This window comes from Eschscholzia californica, unplaced genomic scaffold (assembly GCF_041429995.1).
Source record: "Eschscholzia californica isolate CP2 unplaced genomic scaffold, dmEscCali1.0.p SCAF_5, whole genome shotgun sequence".
Classification (NCBI taxonomy): Eukaryota; Viridiplantae; Streptophyta; class Magnoliopsida; order Ranunculales; family Papaveraceae; genus Eschscholzia; species Eschscholzia californica.
The window spans coordinates 50,855,840-50,876,557 of NW_028238472.1; the positions used below are offsets into that span (position 1 = coordinate 50,855,840).

Consider the following 20,718-nt stretch of genomic DNA (forward strand, 5'->3'; position numbering starts at 1 on the left):
GGGTGTTTTCCTTCCATTTATATCTCTTTCCCTCCTCAAGACTTTCTCTTTCCCTCCTCAAAACTTTCCATCCATTTTCTCTCTCCTATATCTGCTCTCTCCTTCATAAGAGAAAGAAATCTTTCCTTCCATTTCTCTCTCTCATCTGTATCTCTCTAACAACTACTAAGCTACACGGATCCGGAAAGATTTACAGGTTTGAGTTTCCTCATCTTCATTCCTTTATCTTCATCATAAACCCTCATCTTCATTCTTTGCATTTTGCTTAAAACAACATAAACCCTCATCTTCATCTTCATTTTCTTTGCGCTTTGCTTAAAACATCATAAACACTCATCTTCATCTTCTTCTGTAAATTTTCGTTTTCTTAAAACATCATAAAACTTTCTTCTTCTTTATTTTTTCGAAACATAAAAGTTTCTTTCATCTTCATGATCTTTATCATCAACACCATGATTTGTTCCATGAACCTTCTTTAGTTTTAGAGAGTTTGTGTTCATCTTCATCATCATTATCATCAACACCATGTTTTGTTCATTGAAACTTCTTTGTTCTTCATCTTCATTTCTATCTGAAATTTCGTTTGGTTTTTAAACTCATATTTTCTGACACAATAAGTTATGTCCTAAGAAAAACCCAATATGTTTTCTGTTTTCATAATTTTCATGTGTTCTGTTTTCATAAAGTTCATGAAACATATTTTCACTTCCACAAACACAAATTCCTTTGTTTAGAGTATTTTCTGTTTTCGGAAGTATATACTCATTTTTTCACCTTGTTGTGATTTCATGTTATCTGTTTTTCGTATATTATTTCATGAACATATTTCCACGTCCACTAACACAAATTGTTTTGTTCCGATTAATTTATACTTACATAAGCATATTATGTTGTGTTTGTAGGTAGTAAATATTGTCTTCGTTTTTCACATAAAAACTCTTCCTTTTAAGAACATTACATTTGATGCATGATGCATAACATTTGTTTTTGTTAGTTTATTAAGATTTGTCTCCAAACCAATCCATTTCCGGAAACATAAAGTTATGTGTTTTCAGAATGTATATTAATTTGAAGACATTTTTTCTACAGCACTTGCATATGGAGGTTGACCTACAGCCAGATCAGGCACCATTGAGGGACCGACCACTAGTATCTGAATCTTGGGGCCCTGTGTTTACTCATATTGGTCAAATATTTGATGGAGGAGTGAAATCCTTTCGAGATTCTCTTGGAAGATATACAATAGCTACTAAAAACACCTTCAAATATATCAAAAACGAACGATTTCGGGTCACAGCCGTATGTCCCAAACCTGGATGTAAGTGGAAAGTTCATGGTATTGCACCAATGAGATGTAGCTCTGTTTTTATCTTGAAAGAATTTGAACCAAAACACGATTGTTTAGATGTTGTTCTGAATCCCAGTGATCCGAAACTTTCTAGTAAATTAGTTGGTAATCTCATTTGTAAAGAAATAAAGAAAAATCCAAATCGTACTACAGCGGATGTAATGGAAAAATTTCTTGATGACTATGGTATTAATTTAGGTTACTACTACTCTTACCATTCAAGGAAGTTTGCAATGAATCGAGCATTTGGGGAAGAAGGTGATTCGTATGCGAAGTTGAAGTGGTACGTTGATGCATTAGAACGTACAAATCCAAATAGTCGAATTGATTTGCAAGTGGATGAAAATAGTCATAGGTTTGTTAGAGTTTTTATTGCGCTTCGTGCTTGTACTTTGGGTTTCCAACATTGCCGACCTGTTATATACATTGATGCTACTTTTGCGAAGACAAGGTTCAATGGTTGCATTCTTGCCGCAGCTACAAAGGATGGAAATAATGGTATGTATACATTTATGCCATTCCTGTAAACATATTTATCTTTGTTTTAAAATATAAATATGTATTTTTAAACACATACGTGAATGTTTCTAAATTCAATATTAAATCAACAACATATCCGTTGTATATGTAAGTTTGCTACAAATTTATTAAACACATCAAGATATGCTTGCATAGTACTTTATTTGTTATTTGCATATACTTCACTGCATCTGTAGTTTTTCTTCTTCAATTTTCAGGTTTGTTTCCAATTGCTTATGCGATAGTGGATTTGGAAAATGAAGCCAACTGGGTTTGGTTTTTGGAAAACCTAAAGATCGTTGTAGGTGTCGAAAAAATCTACACGTTCATATCAGATAGGCACGGGGGCATTATCAATGGTGTCCGTAATGTCTTCCCCACTGCGCATCACTCTTTTTGCACATGGCATTTAAGATGCAATCTCAATGTTAGATTACGTAATGGAGCCCGGAAGTCAAAGTATTTTCAGACGCTAATGTATAAGGCTGCCCGTGCACTACCCGCATCTGAGTATCATTCCACTGTTGAACAAATGATCGAGATGGGTGGATCCAACGTGACTAGATTTTTCGAATCTCTTAATCCTGAAACGTGGGCAGATTCTTTTTTTCCAGGAGAAAGGTATATATTTTACTAACACTTACCTATTTGCATACAGATTTATTATCTTGTTCTTTGCATAATTTATATCTTCGAAACATAGCTACATTTGTTTCTGTACAAACAATATTTATCTAGGACAAAGATAAATATTTTTCAAACACATTTATATTTGTATACAGTGTTCTTCCTATAATGTTTGCATAACTTATTTCATCTCAACAAATCCCATTTTGTTTCTGAACGTACTTTTTTTTTTATATTCTAGGTACGGTGCTATTACATCTCAAATTTCCGAAAGCTTCAATTCTATGATAAAAAAGGCAAGGGTACTTCCAATAACTGCTATGTTAGATGCCATTCGTCAAAAGATCATGAACAAGATGCGAAAGCATAGAGATGCCGCAAATGGATGGACTACCTTTCTTTGTCCCTCCATCAATGATGAACAAGATTCGAAAAAAAAAATATCTGAAACATGGAGGTTCGCCGAGGCTGCTCCATTAATTTATGAAGTGTACTCTGATCCACGTCATAGTGTTAATCTTGGATCTCTTACTTGCTCGTGTCGGCGTTGGCAAGTGGATTCTCTTCCTTGCGAGCATGCAATGCTATGCATCGGAAGTAGGCGTGGTGATGTTACTTGTTTTTTTGATCCTGTTTGGACAACGGAGGCCTATAGGAAAACTTACCAAGAATATGTTTACCCTGTACCCAATTTTGACGAACCATTTTCTTTTGATTCATCAACAAAGATTCTTCCTCCCATAGTACGAAGGGCACCAGGGCGACCACGTACAAATCGTTTGGAAAGTTCTGGTAATGTTACGAGGCAAAAGAGGATATGCCGCAGGTGCAACAGACCTTCTTATCACAACAGTGCTACATGTCGTGCACAACTCTAGTGGAAAATATTAACATTTGTTGGATATTTTGTATCTAGTACTGACACTCTTGGATTTCCTTTGTTCACAAATTATGATGGTTTGTGATTGTCCACAATATTTTGTTATAAATATTATCTATTTTGCCTTCTACCTAATTTAGATGTTTTAACTCTTATTTCTGCACTCTATAAGATTTAGTTTTGTGTTCCAGTATGTGTTTAAAAATTTCTAACAAACTCATATATGCTCCAAAGAATTTTAGTTTTCTGAACTCTTATTTTGTAACTCAGAACAAATTCATATATGCTCCAAAGAATTTAAGATTGTAAAACATATATTCTAACAAACTAGTTTTGGCCTAAAGAAAATTTACAACTTCAAAAACTTGTGTGAACAAATCTCTAGATGTTCTCAAAAAAACGTCCATCTCCGAACAAAAACATATATGCTCAAAGGAAATATTCAAACTCATAAATATTTTTGAACATATTTTTTGCTTGCATGAAGAAAAGTAATGACTTCAAATATGTGTTTGGAACAATTTTTGGTTTGTTCTAATAAAATGTTTACATTTCCGACCAAAATTAGATTTTCCTTGAAGAAATTGACAACTAAAATTATGTTTTGACCAAATGTTAAGTATATTCAAGCCAATCATACTAGAGAACCTTCATGCTCTTTAAATTAATTTTCCTTGAAGAAATTGACAACTAAAATTATGTTTTGACCAAATGTTAAGTATATTCAAGCCAATCATACTAGAGAACCTTCATGCTCTTTAAATTAATTAGCTTCAAAATACAGAATCCTCAATATACATTCCAAGTTCACAACAGAAATAGATTTATCTAAACAAATCTAAATATGCTCTAAGCAAATATTAAATTGCTCGTGCTTTTAACACTTCACCATTGTCGCATTCCGATCAAACGACAGCAATTTCATAATTGCTTAGTGCACCAGCAATTTCAAAATATACATATAACTAATTGTTCACAAAAAATGTTACAACATAACACCTTAATTCTCTAATCTCCACTGGACAGTGTTGTCCTTCAAAATCAAATAAGTCAATTCTGCCCTTCTTCTTTGGGCTAATTTCTTCCAATCTCCCTCCAAGTGCTGACTATTGTATGTGTATTTGTTTGTTTTTGCGATCATCTCTTCCATTCGAAGAATGACAAACAAACCACAGTCGGCACTGTTGTAGAAAAAAAATATTAGAACATTTAAATCAGTGTTTGTAATTTCAGAATATAACATAGTAACATTTAACTTACTGTTCTCCTTGTTGTTTATCCTTAGGTTCTGGCCTCATCTTTGGAACTTTCTTTTTCCTACCATGCACAGTGATACGAGTTTGTTCCATTGCATGTTGAATCTCAATAGCAAATTCCTTACTATTTTCCGAGCAAGCTTTTGCTAACTTTTTATCACACAATAAAGAGTTGTAATGTGTCCATTCATCACGATAAACATCATACTCCAAGAATGTCCAATGGTGACCTCGGGTGCGGTCTCCGATGGTCGGGTTACACATTGGTGCACAAACATAATGTGGATGAATGTTATCATCAAAAGCTTTCTGCAGTGTCCCTTGCAACAGTGTGTTGATGGTCTCCTCTATGTTGGAACATATCAAAGTCTGTCAAAAGACGTGAAATGCTGGTTATACTTTGATAATCACAAACATATACTAATTTGTTAATGAAAACGATTTAATTTCACTTACAAACACTTCAGATGGAAGGAATAAAACTTTTCTCTTCTTGTTCTGTTCAAGGTTTGACATATACATTGCCCACCAGTTTATAATCTGAGAATCACATTCTCTATTTGTCATCAGCAGGTCAAGTTGTTTCCCACATATATCATTGATAAACTCGTTGATCCATATTTTTGTCCTGCAAAATTTCGATTTTAATCAACCAAAACTTGAATCCAGAGCCAAATATACTCTGTCGTAGAAAGATATAATATATGTTGTACCATATCAGTTATGGTTTGTCAACATATCAGAATATTTTTACAATATTGGTAAAATTTACACAACATACATAACATTGTTGTGAAAGATATAATATATGTTGTACCATATCAGATATGTTTTCACAACATTGGTAGATATGTTCGCAACATACCCAAATTTGTTGAAAAGAAAAAAAGATATTTGGGAGAGGTAAGAATATGTTTACAGAGGTACTTACGTGTTGCTGCACTTGAAATAGAATTCTTCTAGAATACTTTTTTCCTCTTCTAACACAAATTTCCAAACAGGACTTTTTGGCCATTTTGACAGTTTAGAGACCGTAGAACTTGGTTTTGATTTTTCAATTCTATTTTCTACCATGATTGGATTGTCCACAATAACTATTGCCTTCGGGGTGGGTTTCCTAACTCTTGGTTCGTTTTTAATCCTTTTCACCAACGAGTTAGGTTTTTTCTCACTCCTTACCTCCTCTATTGTAGTTTCTTCCTCAACCCCTTCATTTTCTTCTAAGTTGGTTTCAATATCAACTATGTTTGCTGTCTGGATTGGAACAAATTGTACCTCCTCACAAATTTCAACCCCTTCATTTTCTTCTAAGTTGGTTTCAATATCAACTCTTTCGTTTGCTGACTGGTTTTGAACAAATTGTACCTCCTCACAATTTACAACCATGTTTCCTCCAAAATTTTTCTCTACTTGGGACAGTTCCGCAAAAAACTCATCAGGCCAAGTAAGGGTACTATCAAAATCAAATGTTGTTGTCCCTTCTACACTCATATTGTTGTCCATATATGAAAGATCTGTTTAGATAAGTAAAGTAATAATGTTAGGAAGTCATATATTTTGTGAACACATTGCCAAAAAACATTCGCACACATATATTTGTTCATAGCATTGAAACTGTTATGCTAAACATATTTGATTATGTTCTTGAAAATTACTTACTTGTTCATGTTATTATAGATATATTTCCGACCAATATATCTGTGTTACGAACATTCTTCCATTTGCTCCAACAATACATAGTAATGTCGTTTGCAAAAGAATACATGATGAAAGCACTCATCAGAAAACTAAGTTGCTCTTCAAAAATTCAAGAAGCACATTAACCATCATTTGACTAACACACCAAAACAATTAGAACATATTTGCAAAATATTGAAACAAATAATCGAAACACCATAACAGTATCTTCAATTTTTTTTAAAACCAAAGTAATGTTTAAAACAAACCAAGCTCAATTTAAGATGTATATTAAAGTTAAAAAACACAACATTCTAATGTTGTCAGCACACCATATTTGCTGCCACATCAACAACCATTTAAGCAAATAAAGTATCAAATTAAAGAGGAAGTAATTTTTTTCGTGACTCATTTACTCACTTGCATTTGCCTCCACGTTTGCAGCTCCCTCTTCTTCCCCTCCCTTTTCCTTATCACTCTCACTCCCCTTCTCTACTTCCTTATCACTGTTCTTTGCACTACCTTCACCTACTTCTGTTACACTCGTAGGTGTTTCCTGTAACTCACCATCTTTCTCCCTCTCATTAACTACTTCCTCTTCTTTGTCACCTTCTTTCTCTCTCATCTCACTGCCTTTTTCAACTGCCGCTCTGTAAGCAGCAAATTCTTCCTTTACCATCTGCAATTGTTTCTCAATAACTTGGTTCTCACGAGTTAGTCTTTCAACTTCTTCGACAAGTTTTAGGTTGTCTTCCATATTCACTTGAAGAACCAACTTTTCATTGAACTGCAACAACCTTTCCTCTTCTTCACTCTCAGGTTCCAACTGCTCCTTAACCTTGAGAACATGTAAACAATTTTATTATCTGAACAAAGTAGACTATTATCTGAACATACTAAAATATGTTTCAGATAAAACAGAAAGATATTGAGACAAATCATTTTACTCCAGAAACTTATTTAGTTTTTTCAAGACATATGTAGAAGTGTTGACATTCAACAAAAACTACTTCATGCAAATGAGAACATATCTGGAAGTGTTCTCATAAGAAAAACTACCTCATCTAAATGGAAACATATCTAGATGTGTTTACATAGAAAAAATAAGTTTCCTAATCCAAACTTTAAACATATCTGAATTTGTCTACATTCAAAAATTAATAACCTAATCCAAAATGAAAACATATCTTCAGTTGTCAACATCTAAAAACAAATATGCTCACCCAAAATGAAAACATATCTGAATATGTTGACATTCAAAAGAAATTGTTTCCCAAATTACCTGATTTTCTTTCAGACCATCTATTTCTTTTTCCAAACCTGCAAAGAATGGTTGGATGCCCCACCTCCCAATTCTTGGGGTTATACATTCTTCATGGCTATCATCTTCAACAATGGAAGAGTGCATGCAAACCCAAAACTGAAAAAAAAGATTGTTACATCATAAACATAAAGTTGTGGCCCAAACATATTATGATATGTTATCAATAATTTTTTCTTACCGGAAGCAATATAAGACAACCAGCAGGCCTGGAGTCATCCCGAGCATGTTTTTCTATCATGTTCATCATAAAAGAATGAATTGCTCGAGGCCAGGACACTCTCCTTATCATCTGCTCTGTCTGCAAGTTATAGTAAAAGCTGGCAAGGATGCAGTAACCAGCTGATGATGCAAAAAGGAATGTCGCGGCAACATACATGATCCACAACCTTAAACAGTCAATTCCAGGTTCCTTTGTTCGAATTGCTCTAAGCAATCCATCCTCTATTACTGTGCTTGCATAAGTGACTGTCTTGCACTTACCTTTCCCTTCAGTGCTTTCGAAGTATTTCTTCAAGAATACATCGTTCACTGTATCTACTTTTGACTTCGAAGGGAAGGCATCGTACTCTTGCCCATCCATGGGCATGCCTAAGAGCAAGGACACATCTTGAGGAGTAAAAGCAATCTCCTTTTCTCCCAATAAAAATTTCTTGGTTGAAGGGTTGTACTTGCTTAGAATGTGAGCAATTGCTCTATTGGGTTTCTCCTTCAGATTTTCTTTTCTGATCTTACCCATAGCCATTGCTCTATACAATGGCCAAAATGGTGAATCCTCCATAACTTTCTTCTGCTCATCAGTCATGCAGTTGAAAGTTATCAGTGCAAGGTCTACAGGTAGCTTCAAGCTACATTTAAACTGTACAATTGGAGCCTTTTTTTTGGTGTCTTCCACCACAGCTTTTTCTTTTCTGGCTCTACCACCAGCAGATGTCTCCTTGCATCAAACAATTAACCAAATATCAGTACAATTAGGAGCATCAAACAAACAATAACAGTAAAGATATGAACATTCTACTATATGCAAACATAAAATTCTGAAGGTCATTGACACATATTTTTCTCCCACAAACATATTTAGATTTGTTTTAGACAATAGTATTGTTCAGTATGTTTCAACCACAAACAGTAAGAATGTTACTATATGCAACCATCCAATTCTGTATGTGATAAAACACATATTTTTCACCCACAAACATATTTAAATATGTTTTAGACAATAGTATTGTTCTGTATGTTTCATCCACAAACAGTAAGAATGTTACTATATGCAAATATCCAATTTTGTATGTGAAAAACACGTATCTTTCAAACACAAACATATTTATATATGTTTAAGGCAATAAGAATGTTCTATAGACAAAGAGGTAGGTTTTGATGTTTCACCTGTTCAGTAAATTGCTGCTCATGTTGAACAAGGGCTAGCTTTTGATGTTTTTGCTTTTTTGGAGGCATCTCTTTTGGTCCACTGGCAGGTCTCTTCCTTGGACTATGTCTGAGAGCATTATCGTCCTTGCCTTTGGAAGAGGTAGGCTTATTTGGAATGTTAATTGGGGTTTTAGTTTTCACCATCTTCTTTGTTAAGTTTCTGCATAAAACCAGATGTTAAAAAAAATTAAGAAAACAGTATGCACAAAACAATATATCTAAACAAATATGAAATTTGTTTACAACCGAAAAAATTTTATATGTAGATCTGAAGATAAAACCATCCAAAATGAACAAAATGTTTCAACACACAAAGTATTTCTGAAGAACAAAATCTATATTTTTTAAACACATTAAAACATGAAAAAGATCTTTAGAAACATGATGAAGATCTTTATAAACATGATGAAGATCTTCAGCCAAAAAAAAAAAAAAGCAAAACCCTAAAAATCGAACACATCAACAAAAACCAAAACCCTAGATACGTTTACTTACAGGAAACGAAACATTTGGGGGTTTTGAGTTCGAACAAAAATATTTTTAGGATCAACATGAACAAATCTTTTATACCTTCGAATCGTTGCTTCTCACCGGAAAAGAGGTTAATGGAGATGCTTCTTACCGGAAACGACACAACCCTTTCAAAGATATTGGAGTTGCTTCTCACCGGAAACGACACCAAGAAAAAACCCTTTCAAACCGGAACCCTAAGAACAAGACTAAGAAGATGAGAAGAATGAGAAAAATTGATGGAGTTGTAGGTGAAGACTGTTTTTAGAGAGATTTTCCAAATATTTAGAGAGAGAGAATGAGCAGATGGAGGTGATCTCTTCGTATTCCGCTTTCGGCTATAGAGTTAAGACCTGCGTTGGAATTGAGTGATGGGACGGCTCAAATTTTTGGAGGGAAAACACAGCCAGGACACGAACGTCTTTTGTTAATATTAAGGAGGATATTTAAGTACTTTCACACATTGGGTCTTTTTCTAATTAAAATTTTACACTGGGCCAGATCCTCTCTCGGGTCCCAAGTTTTGGGCCTTTTAATTACGGCCTCTTAAAATATGGCATTTCAAAGTACTAACTAATTAGTATAGGCTGTTATTAAGAAAAAGTTAATTAGTCTTAACAAGAAAAACTGTACGGAAAGAGAATCTTTGGACAACGTCCTTACTCTCACTCTCCTTCTTCTTCCTTTCTCTCACTCTCCTTCTTCTTCTTCCTTTCTCTTCCCCCTCGAAGACTGAAACGAAACAACGATGTTGAAGGGTTGTGTTCCCAAAATCACAGAAAATTTGAAGAACAAGAAAAAACTCGATGAACCTACCCCTTCAGCAGGTACCTGTTTTTTTTTTTAATCTTCTTTTAGGTTTCTTATTTCAACGTTTTTGTTCTGAAAGTGAAACGAATTGGATTTAATATTGTTCTGAGAAGGTTTCTTATTCATTAAAATATGACATTTCAAAGTACTAACTAATTAGTATAGGCTGTTATTAAGAAAAAGTTAATTAGTATGACATTTCAAGGTTTCTTTTGGGTTTCTTATTCATTAAAATATGACATTTCAAAGTACTAACTAATTAGTATAGGCTGTTATTAAGAAAAAGTTAATTAGTCTTAACAAGAAAAACTGTACGGAAAGAGAATCTTTGGACAACGTCCTTACTCTCACTCTCCTTCTTCTTCCTTTCTCTCACTCTCCTTCTTCTTCCTTTCTCTTCCCCCTCGAAGACTGAAACGAAACAACGATGTTGAAGGGTTGTGTTCCCAAAATCACTGAAAAATTGAAGAACAAGAAGAAACTCGATGAACCTACCCCTTCAGCAGGTACCTGTTTTTTTTTTAATCTTCTTTTAGGTTTCTTATTTCAACGTTTTTGTTCTGAAAGTGAAACGAGTTGGATTTAATATTGTTCTGAGAAGGTTTCTTATTCATTAAAATATGACATTTCAAAGTACTAACTAATTAGTATAGGCTGTTATTAAGAAAAAGTTAATTAAGAAAAAGTTAATTAATATGACATTTCAAGGTTTCTTTTAGGTTTCTTATTCATTAAAATATGACATTTCAAAGTACTAACTAATTAGTATAGACTGTTATTAAGAAAAAGTTAATTAGTCTTAACAAGAAAAACTGTACGGAAAGAGAATCTTTGGACAACGTCCTTACTCTCACTCTCCTTCTTCTTCCTTTCTCTCACTCTCCTTCTTCTTCCTTTCTCTTCCCCCTCGAAGACTGAAACGAAACAACGATGTTGAAGGGTTGTGTTCCCAAAATCACTGAAAAATTGAAGAACAAGAAGAAACTCGATGAACCTACCCCTTCAGCAGGTACCTGTTTTTTTTTTTAATCTTCTTTTAGGTTTCTTATTTCAACGTTTTTGTTCTGAAAGAGAAACGAGTTGGATTTAATATTGTTCTGAGAAGGTTTCTTATTCATTAAAATATGACATTTCAAAGTACTAACTAATTAGTATAGGTTGTTATTAAGAAAAAGTTAATTAAGAAAAAGTTAATTAATATGACATTTCAAGGTTTCTTTTAGGTTTCTTATTCATTAAAATATGACATTTCAAAGTACTAACTAATTAGTATAGGCTGTTATTAAGAAAAAGTTAATTAGTCTTAACAAGAAAAACTGTACGGAAAGAGAATCTTTGGACAACGTCCTTACTCTCACTCTCCTTCTTCTTCCTTTCTCTCACTCTCCTTCTTCTTCTTCCTTTCTCTTCCCCCTCGAAGACTGAAACGAAACAACGATGTTGAAGGGTTGTGTTCCCAAAATCACTGAAAAATTGAAGAACAAGAAGAAACTCGATGAACCTACCCCTTCAGCAGGTACCTGTTTTTTTTTTAATCTTCTTTTAGGTTTCTTATTTCAACGTTTTTGTTCTGAAAGTGAAACGAGTTGGATTTAATATTGTTCTGAGAAGGTTTCTTATTCATTAAAATATGACATTTCAAAGTACTAACTAATTAGTATAGGCTGTTATTAGGAAAAAGTTAATTAAGAAAAAGTTAATTAATATGACATTTCAAGGTTTCTTTTAGGTTTCTTATTCATTAAAATATAAAATTTCAAAGTACTAACTAATTAGTATAGGTTGTTATTAAGAAAAAGTTAATTAGTCTTAACAAGAAAAACTGTACGGAAAGAGAATCATTGGACAACGTCCTTACTCTCACCCTCCTTCTTCTTCCTTTCTCTCACTCTCCTTCTTCTTCCTTTCTCTTCCCCCTCGAAGACTAAAACGAAACAACGATGTTGAAGGGTTGTGTTCCCAAAATCACTGAAAAATTGAAGAACAAGAAGAAACTCGATGAACCTACCCCTTCAGCAGGTACCTGTTTTTTTTTTTAATCTTCTTTTAGGTTTCTTATTTCAACGTTTTTGTTCTGAAAGTGAAACGAATTGGATTTAATATTGTTCTGAGAAGGTTTCTTATTCATTAAAATATGACATTTCAAAGTACTAACTAATTAGTATAGGCTGTTATTAAGAAAAAGTTAATTAGTATGACATTTCAAGGTTTCTTTTAGGTTTCTTATTCATTAAAATATGACATTTCAAAGTACTAACTAATTAGTATAGGCTGTTATTAAGAAAAAGTTAATTAGTCTTAACAAGAAAAACTGTACGGAAAGAGAATCTTTGGACAACGTCCTTACTCTCACTCTCCTTCTTCTTCCTTTCTCTCACTCTCCTTCTTCTTCCTTTCTCTTCCCCCTCGAAGACTGAAACGAAACAACGATGTTGAAGGGTTGTGTTCCCAAAATCACTGAAAAATTGAAGAACAAGAAGAAACTCGATGAACCTACCCCTTCAGCAGGTACCTGTTTTTTTTTTAATCTTCTTTTAGGTTTCTTATTTCAACGTTTTTGTTCTGAAAGTGAAACGAGTTGGATTTAATATTGTTCTGAGAAGGTTTCTTATTCATTAAAATATGACATTTCAAAGTACTAACTAATTAGTATAGGCTGTTATTAAGAAAAAGTTAATTAAGAAAAAGTTAATTAATATGACATTTCAAGGTTTCTTTTAGGTTTCTTATTCATTAAAATATGACATTTCAAAGTACTAACTAATTAGTATAGACTGTTATTAAGAAAAAGTTAATTAGTCTTAACAAGAAAAACTGTACGGAAAGAGAATCTTTGGACAACGTCCTTACTCTCACTCTCCTTCTTCTTCCTTTCTCTCACTCTCCTTCTTCTTCCTTTCTCTTCCCCCTCGAAGACTGAAACGAAACAACGATGTTGAAGGGTTGTGTTCCCAAAATCACTGAAAAATTGAAGAACAAGAAGAAACTCGATGAACCTACCCCTTCAGCAGGTACCTGTTTTTTTTTTAATCTTCTTTTAGGTTTCTTATTTCAACGTTTTTGTTCTGAAAGTGAAACGAGTTGGATTTAATATTGTTCTGAGAAGGTTTCTTATTCAATAAAATATGACATTTCAAAGTACTAACTAATTAGTATAGGCTGTTATTAAGAAAAAGTTAATTAAGAAAAAGTTAATTAATATGACATTTCAAGGTTTCTTTTAGGTTTCTTATTCATTAAAATATGACATTTCAAAGTACTAACTAATTAGTATAGACTGTTATTAAGAAAAAGTTAATTAGTCTTAACAAGAAAAACTGTACGGAAAGAGAATCTTTGGACAACGTCCTTACTCTCACTCTCCTTCTTCTTCCTTTCTCTCACTCTCCTTCTTCTTCCTTTCTCTTCCCCCTCGAAGACTGAAACGAAACAACGATGTTGAAGGGTTGTGTTCCCAAAATCACTGAAAAATTGAAGAACAAGAAGAAACTCGATGAACCTACCCCTTCAGCAGGTACCTGTTTTTTTTTTAATCTTCTTTTAGGTTTCTTATTTCAACGTTTTTGTTCTGAAAGAGAAACGAGTTGGATTTAATATTGTTCTGAGAAGGTTTCTTATTCATTAAAATATGACATTTCAAAGTACTAACTAATTAGTATAGGTTGTTATTAAGAAAAAGTTAATTAAGAAAAAGTTAATTAATATGACATTTCAAGGTTTCTTTTAGGTTTCTTATTCATTAAAATATGACATTTCAAAGTACTAACTAATTAGTATAGGTTGTTATTAAGAAAAAGTTAATTAGTCTTAACAAGAAAAACTGTACGGAAAGAGAATCTTTGGACAACGTCCTTACTCTCACTCTCCTTCTTCTTCCTTTCTCTCACTCTCCTTCTTCTTCTTCCTTTCTCTTCCCCCTCGAAGACTGAAACGAAACAACGATGTTGAAGGGTTGTGTTCCCAAAATCACTGAAAAATTGAAGAACAAGAAGAAACTCGATGAACCTACCCCTTCAGCAGGTACCTGTTTTTTTTTTAATCTTCTTTTAGGTTTCTTATTTCAACGTTTTTGTTCTGAAAGTGAAACGAGTTGGATTTAATATTGTTCTGAGAAGGTTTCTTATTCATTAAAATATGACATTTCAAAGTACTAACTAATTAGTATAGGCTGTTATTAGGAAAAAGTTAATTAAGAAAAAGTTAATTAATATGACATTTCAAGGTTTCTTTTAGGTTTCTTATTCATTAAAATATAAAATTTCAAAGTACTAACTAATTAGTATAGGTTGTTATTAAGAAAAAGTTAATTAGTCTTAACAAGAAAAACTGTACGGAAAGAGAATCTTTGGACAACGTCCTTACTCTCACCCTCCTTCTTCTTCCTTTCTCTCACTCTCCTTCTTCTTCCTTTCTCTTCCCCCTCGAAGACTAAAACGAAACAACGATGTTGAAGGGTTGTGTTCCCAAAATCACTGAAAAATTGAAGAACAAGAAGAAACTCGATGAACCTACCCCTTCAGCAGGTACCTGTTTTTTTTTTTAATCTTCTTTTAGGTTTCTTATTTCAACGTTTTTGTTCTGAAAGTGAAACGAATTGGATTTAATATTGTTCTGAGAAGGTTTCTTATTCATTAAAATATGACATTTCAAAGTACTAACTAATTAGTATAGGCTGTTATTAAGAAAAAGTTAATTAGTATGACATTTCAAGGTTTCTTTTAGGTTTCTTATTCATTAAAATATGACATTTCAAAGTACTAACTAATTAGTATAGGCTGTTATTAAGAAAAAGTTAATTAGTCTTAACAAGAAAAACTGTACGGAAAGAGAATCTTTGGACAACGTCCTTACTCTCACTCTCCTTCTTCTTCCTTTCTCTCACTCTCCTTCTTCTTCCTTTCTCTTCCCCCTCGAAGACTGAAACGAAACAACGATGTTGAAGGGTTGTGTTCCCAAAATCACTGAAAAATTGAAGAACAAGAAGAAACTCGATGAACCTACCCCTTCAGCAGGTACCTGTTTTTTTTTTAATCTTCTTTTAGGTTTCTTATTTCAACGTTTTTGTTCTGAAAGTGAAACGAGTTGGATTTAATATTGTTCTGAGAAGGTTTCTTATTCATTAAAATATGACATTTCAAAGTACTAACTAATTAGTATAGGCTGTTATTAAGAAAAAGTTAATTAATATGACATTTCAAGGTTTCTTTTAGGTTTCTTATTCATTAAAATATGACATTTCAAAGTACTAACTAATTAGTATAGACTGTTATTAAGAAAAAGTTAATTAGTCTTAACAAGAAAAACTGTACGGAAAGAGAATCTTTGGACAACGTCCTTACTCTCACTCTCCTTCTTCTTCCTTTCTCTCACTCTCCTTCTTCTTCCTTTCTCTTCCCCCTCGAAGACTGAAACGAAACAACGATGTTGAAGGGTTGTGTTCCCAAAATCACTGAAAAATTGAAGAACAAGAAGAAACTCGATGAACCTACCCCTTCAGCAGGTACCTGTTTTTTTTTTTAATCTTCTTTTAGGTTTCTTATTTCAACGTTTTTGTTCTGAAAGAGAAACGAGTTGGATTTAATATTGTTCTGAGAAGGTTTCTTATTCATTAAAATATGACATTTCAAAGTACTAACTAATTAGTATAGGTTGTTATTAAGAAAAAGTTAATTAAGAAAAAGTTAATTAATATGACATTTCAAGGTTTCTTTTAGGTTTCTTATTCATTAAAATATGACATTTCAAAGTACTAACTAATTAGTATAGGCTGTTATTAAGAAAAAGTTAATTAGTCTTAACAAGAAAAACTGTACGGAAAGAGAATCTTTGGACAACGTCCTTACTCTCACTCTCCTTCTTCTTCCTTTCTCTCACTCTCCTTCTTCTTCTTCCTTTCTCTTCCCCCTCGAAGAGTGAAACGAAACAACGATGTTGAAGGGTTGTGTTCCCAAAATCACTGAAAAATTGAAGAACAAGAAGAAACTCGATGAACCTACCCCTTCAGCAGGTACCTGTTTTTTTTTTAATCTTCTTTTAGGTTTCTTATTTCAACGTTTTTGTTCTGAAAGTGAAACGAGTTGGATTTAATATTGTTCTGAGAAGGTTTCTTATTCATTAAAATATGACATTTCAAAGTACTAACTAATTAGTATAGGCTGTTATTAGGAAAAAGTTAATTAAGAAAAAGTTAATTAATATGACATTTCAAGGTTTCTTTTAGGTTTCTTATTCATTAAAATATAAAATTTCAAAGTACTAACTAATTAGTATAGGTTGTTATTAAGAAAAAGTTAATTAGTCTTAACAAGAAAAACTGTACGGAAAGAGAATCATTGGACAACGTCCTTACTCTCACCCTCCTTCTTCTTCCTTTCTCTCACTCTCCTTCTTCTTCCTTTCTCTTCCCCCTCGAAGACTAAAACGAAACAACGATGTTGAAGGGTTGTGTTCCCAAAATCACTGAAAAATTGAAGAACAAGAAGAAACTCGATGAACCTACCCCTTCAGCAGGTACCTGTTTTTTTTTTTAATCTTCTTTTAGGTTTCTTATTTCAACGTTTTTGTTCTGAAAGTGAAACGAATTGGATTTAATATTGTTCTGAGAAGGTTTCTTATTCATTAAAATATGACATTTCAAAGTACTAACTAATTAGTATAGGCTGTTATTAAGAAAAAGTTAATTAGTATGACATTTCAAGGTTTCTTTTAGGTTTCTTATTCATTAAAATATGACATTTCAAAGTACTAACTAATTAGTATAGGCTGTTATTAAGAAAAAGTTAATTAGTCTTAACAAGAAAAACTGTACGGAAAGAGAATCTTTGGACAACGTCCTTACTCTCACTCTCCTTCTTCTTCCTTTCTCTCACTCTCCTTCTTCTTCCTTTCTCTTCCCCCTCGAAGACTGAAACGAAACAACGATGTTGAAGGGTTGTGTTCCCAAAATCACTGAAAAATTGAAGAACAAGAAGAAACTCGATGAACCTACCCCTTCAGCAGGTACCTGTTTTTTTTTTTAATCTTCTTTTAGGTTTCTTATTTCAACGTTTTTGTTCTGAAAGTGAAACGAGTTGGATTTAATATTGTTCTGAGAAGGTTTCTTATTCATTAAAATATGACATTTCAAAGTACTAACTAATTAGTATAGGCTGTTATTAAGAAAAAGTTAATTAAGAAAAAGTTAATTAATATGACATTTCAAGGTTTCTTTTAGGTTTCTTATTCATTAAAATATGACATTTCAAAGTACTAACTAATTAGTATAGACTGTTATTAAGAAAAAGTTAATTAGTCTTAACAAGAAAAACTGTACGGAAAGAGAATCTTTGGACAACGTCCTTACTCTCACTCTCCTTCTTCTTCCTTTCTCTCACTCTCCTTCTTCTTCCTTTCTCTTCCCCCTCGAAGACTGAAACGAAACAACGATGTTGAAGGGTTGTGTTCCCAAAATCACTGAAAAATTGAAGAACAAGAAAAAACTCGATGAACCTACCCCTTCAGCAGGTACCTGTTTTTTTTTTTAATCTTCTTTTAGGTTTCTTATTTCAACGTTTTTGTTCTGAAAGAGAAACGAGTTGGATTTAATATTGTTCTGAGAAGGTTTCTTATTCATTAAAATATGACATTTCAAAGTACTAACTAATTAGTATAGGTTGTTATTAAGAAAAAGTTAATTAAGAAAAAGTTAATTAATATGACATTTCAAGGTTTCTTTTAGGTTTCTTATTCATTAAAATATGACATTTCAAAGTACTAACTAATTAGTATAGGCTGTTATTAAGAAAAAGTTAATTAGTCTTAACAAGAAAAACTGTACGGAAAGAGAATCTTTGGACAACGTCCTTACTCTCACTCTCCTTCTTCTTCCTTTCTCTCACTCTCCTTCTTCTTCTTCCTTTCTCTTCCCCCTCGAAGACTGAAACGAAACAACGATGTTGAAGGGTTGTGTTCCCAAAATCACTGAAAAATTGAAGAACAAGAAGAAACTCGATGAACCTACCCCTTCAGCAGGTACCTGTTTTTTTTTTAATCTTCTTTTAGGTTTCTTATTTCAACGTTTTTGTTCTGAAAGTGAAACGAGTTGGATTTAATATTGTTCTGAGAAGGTTTCTTATTCAATAAAATATGACATTTCAAAGTACTAACTAATTAGTATAGGCTGTTATTAAGAAAAAGTTAATTAAGAAAAAGTTAATTAATATGACATTTCAAGGTTTCTTTTAGGTTTCTTATTCATTAAAATATGACATTTCAAAGTACTAACTAATTAGTATAGACTGTTATTAAGAAAAAGTTAATTAGTCTTAACAAGAAAAACTGTACGGAAAGAGAATCTTTGGACAACGTCCTTACTCTCACTCTCCTTCTTCTTCCTTTCTCTCACTCTCCTTCTTCTTCCTTTCTCTTCCCCCTCGAAGACTGAAACGAAACAACGATGTTGAAGGGTTGTGTTCCCAAAATCACTGAAAAATTGAAGAACAAGAAGAAACTCGATGAACCTACCCCTTCAGCAGGTACCTGTTTTTTTTTTTAATCTTCTTTTAGGTTTCTTATTTCAACGTTTTTGTTCTGAAAGAGAAACGAGTTGGATTTAATATTGTTCTGAGAAGGTTTCTTATTCATTAAAATATGACATTTCAAAGTACTAACTAATTAGTATAGGTTGTTATTAAGAAAAAGTTAATTAAGAAAAAGTTAATTAATATGACATTTCAAGGTTTCTTTTAGGTTTCTTATTCATTAAAATATGACATTTCAAAGTACTAACTAATTAGTATAGGCTGTTATTAAGAAAAAGTTAATTAGTCTTAACAAGAAAAACTGTACGGAAAGAGAATCTTTGGACAACGTCCTTACTCTCACTCTCCTTCTTCTTCCTTTCTCTCACTCTCCTTCTTCTTCTTCCTTTCTCTTCCCCCTCGAAGACTGAAACGAAACAACGATGTTGAAGGGTTGTGTTCCCAAAATCACTGAAAAATTGAAGAACAAGAAGAAACTCGATGAACCTACCCCTTCAGCAGGTACCTGTTTTTTTTTTAATCTTCTTTTAGGTTTCTTATTTCAACGTTTTTGTTCTGAAAGTGAAACGAGTTGGATTTAATATTGTTCTGAGAAGGTTTCTTATTCATTAAAATATGACATTTCAAAGTACTAACTAATTAGTATAGGCTGTTATTAAGAAAAAGTTAATTAAGAAAAAGTTAATTAATATGACATTTCAAGGTTTCTTTTAGGTTTCTTATTCATTAAAATATGACATTTCAAAGTACTAAGTAATTAGTATAGGCTGTTATTAAGAAAAAGTTAATTAGTCTTAACAAGAAAAACTGTACGGAAAGAGAATATTTGGACAACGTCCTTACTCTCACTCTCCTTCTTCTTCCTTTCTCTCACTCTCCTTCTTCTTCCTTTCTCTTCCCCCTCGAAGACTGAAACGAAACAACGATGTTGAAGGGTTGTGTTCCCAAAATCACTGAAAAATTGAAGAACAAGAAGAAACTCGATGAACCTACCCCTTCAGCAGGTACCTGTTTTTTTTTTAATCTTCTTTTAGGTTTCTTATTTCAACGTTTTTGTTCTGAAAGTGAAACGAGTTGGATTTAATATTGTTCTGAGAAGGTTTCTTATTCATTAAAATATGACATTTCAAAGTACTAACTAATTAGTATAGGCTGTTATTAAGAAAAAGTTAATTAAGAAAAAGTTAATTAATATGACATTTCAAGGTTTCTTTTAGGTTTCTTACTCATTAAAATATGACATTTCAAAGCACTAACTAATTAGTATAGGCTGTTATTAAGAAAAAGTTAATTAGTCTTAACAAGAAAAACTGTACGGAAAGAGAATCTTTGGACAACGTCCTTACTCTCACTCTCCTTCTTCTTCCTTTCTCTCACTCTCCTTCTTCTTCCTTTCTCTTCCCCCTCGAAGACTGAAACGAAACAACGATGTTGAAGGGTTGTGTTCCCAAAATCACTGAAAAATTGAAGAACAAGAAGAAACTCGATGAACCTACCCCTTCAGCAGGTACCTGTTTTTTTTTTTTAATCTTCTTTTAGGTTTCTTATTTCAACGTTTTTGTTCTGAAAGTGAAACGAGTTGGATTTAATATTGTTCTGAGAAGGTTTCTTATTCATTAAAATATGACATTTCAAAGTACTAACTAATTAGTATAGGCTTTTATTAAGAAAAAGTTAATTAAGAAAAAGTTAATTAATATGACATTTCAAGGTTTCTTATTCATTAAAATATGACATTTCAAAGTACTAACTAATTAGTATAGGCTGTTATTAAGAAAAAGTTAATTAGTCTTAACAAGAAAAACTGTACGGAAAGAGAATCT

At 32.7% G+C, this 20,718-nt stretch overlaps 1 protein-coding gene across 1 annotated transcript; it reads left to right on the top strand.

The window, feature by feature from the left end:
- Nucleotides 1-1,098: 1,098 nt before the first annotated feature.
- Nucleotides 1,099-3,372, top strand: LOC147540307 (uncharacterized). The gene is made up of 3 exons (XM_086643208.1): nucleotides 1,099-1,846; nucleotides 2,086-2,488; nucleotides 2,736-3,372. Exons 1-3 carry the CDS (start codon nucleotides 1,099-1,101, stop codon nucleotides 3,370-3,372), a joined length of 1,788 nt encoding a protein of 595 aa, XP_086499334.1.
- The last annotated feature ends 17,346 nt before the right edge of the window (nucleotides 3,373-20,718 follow it).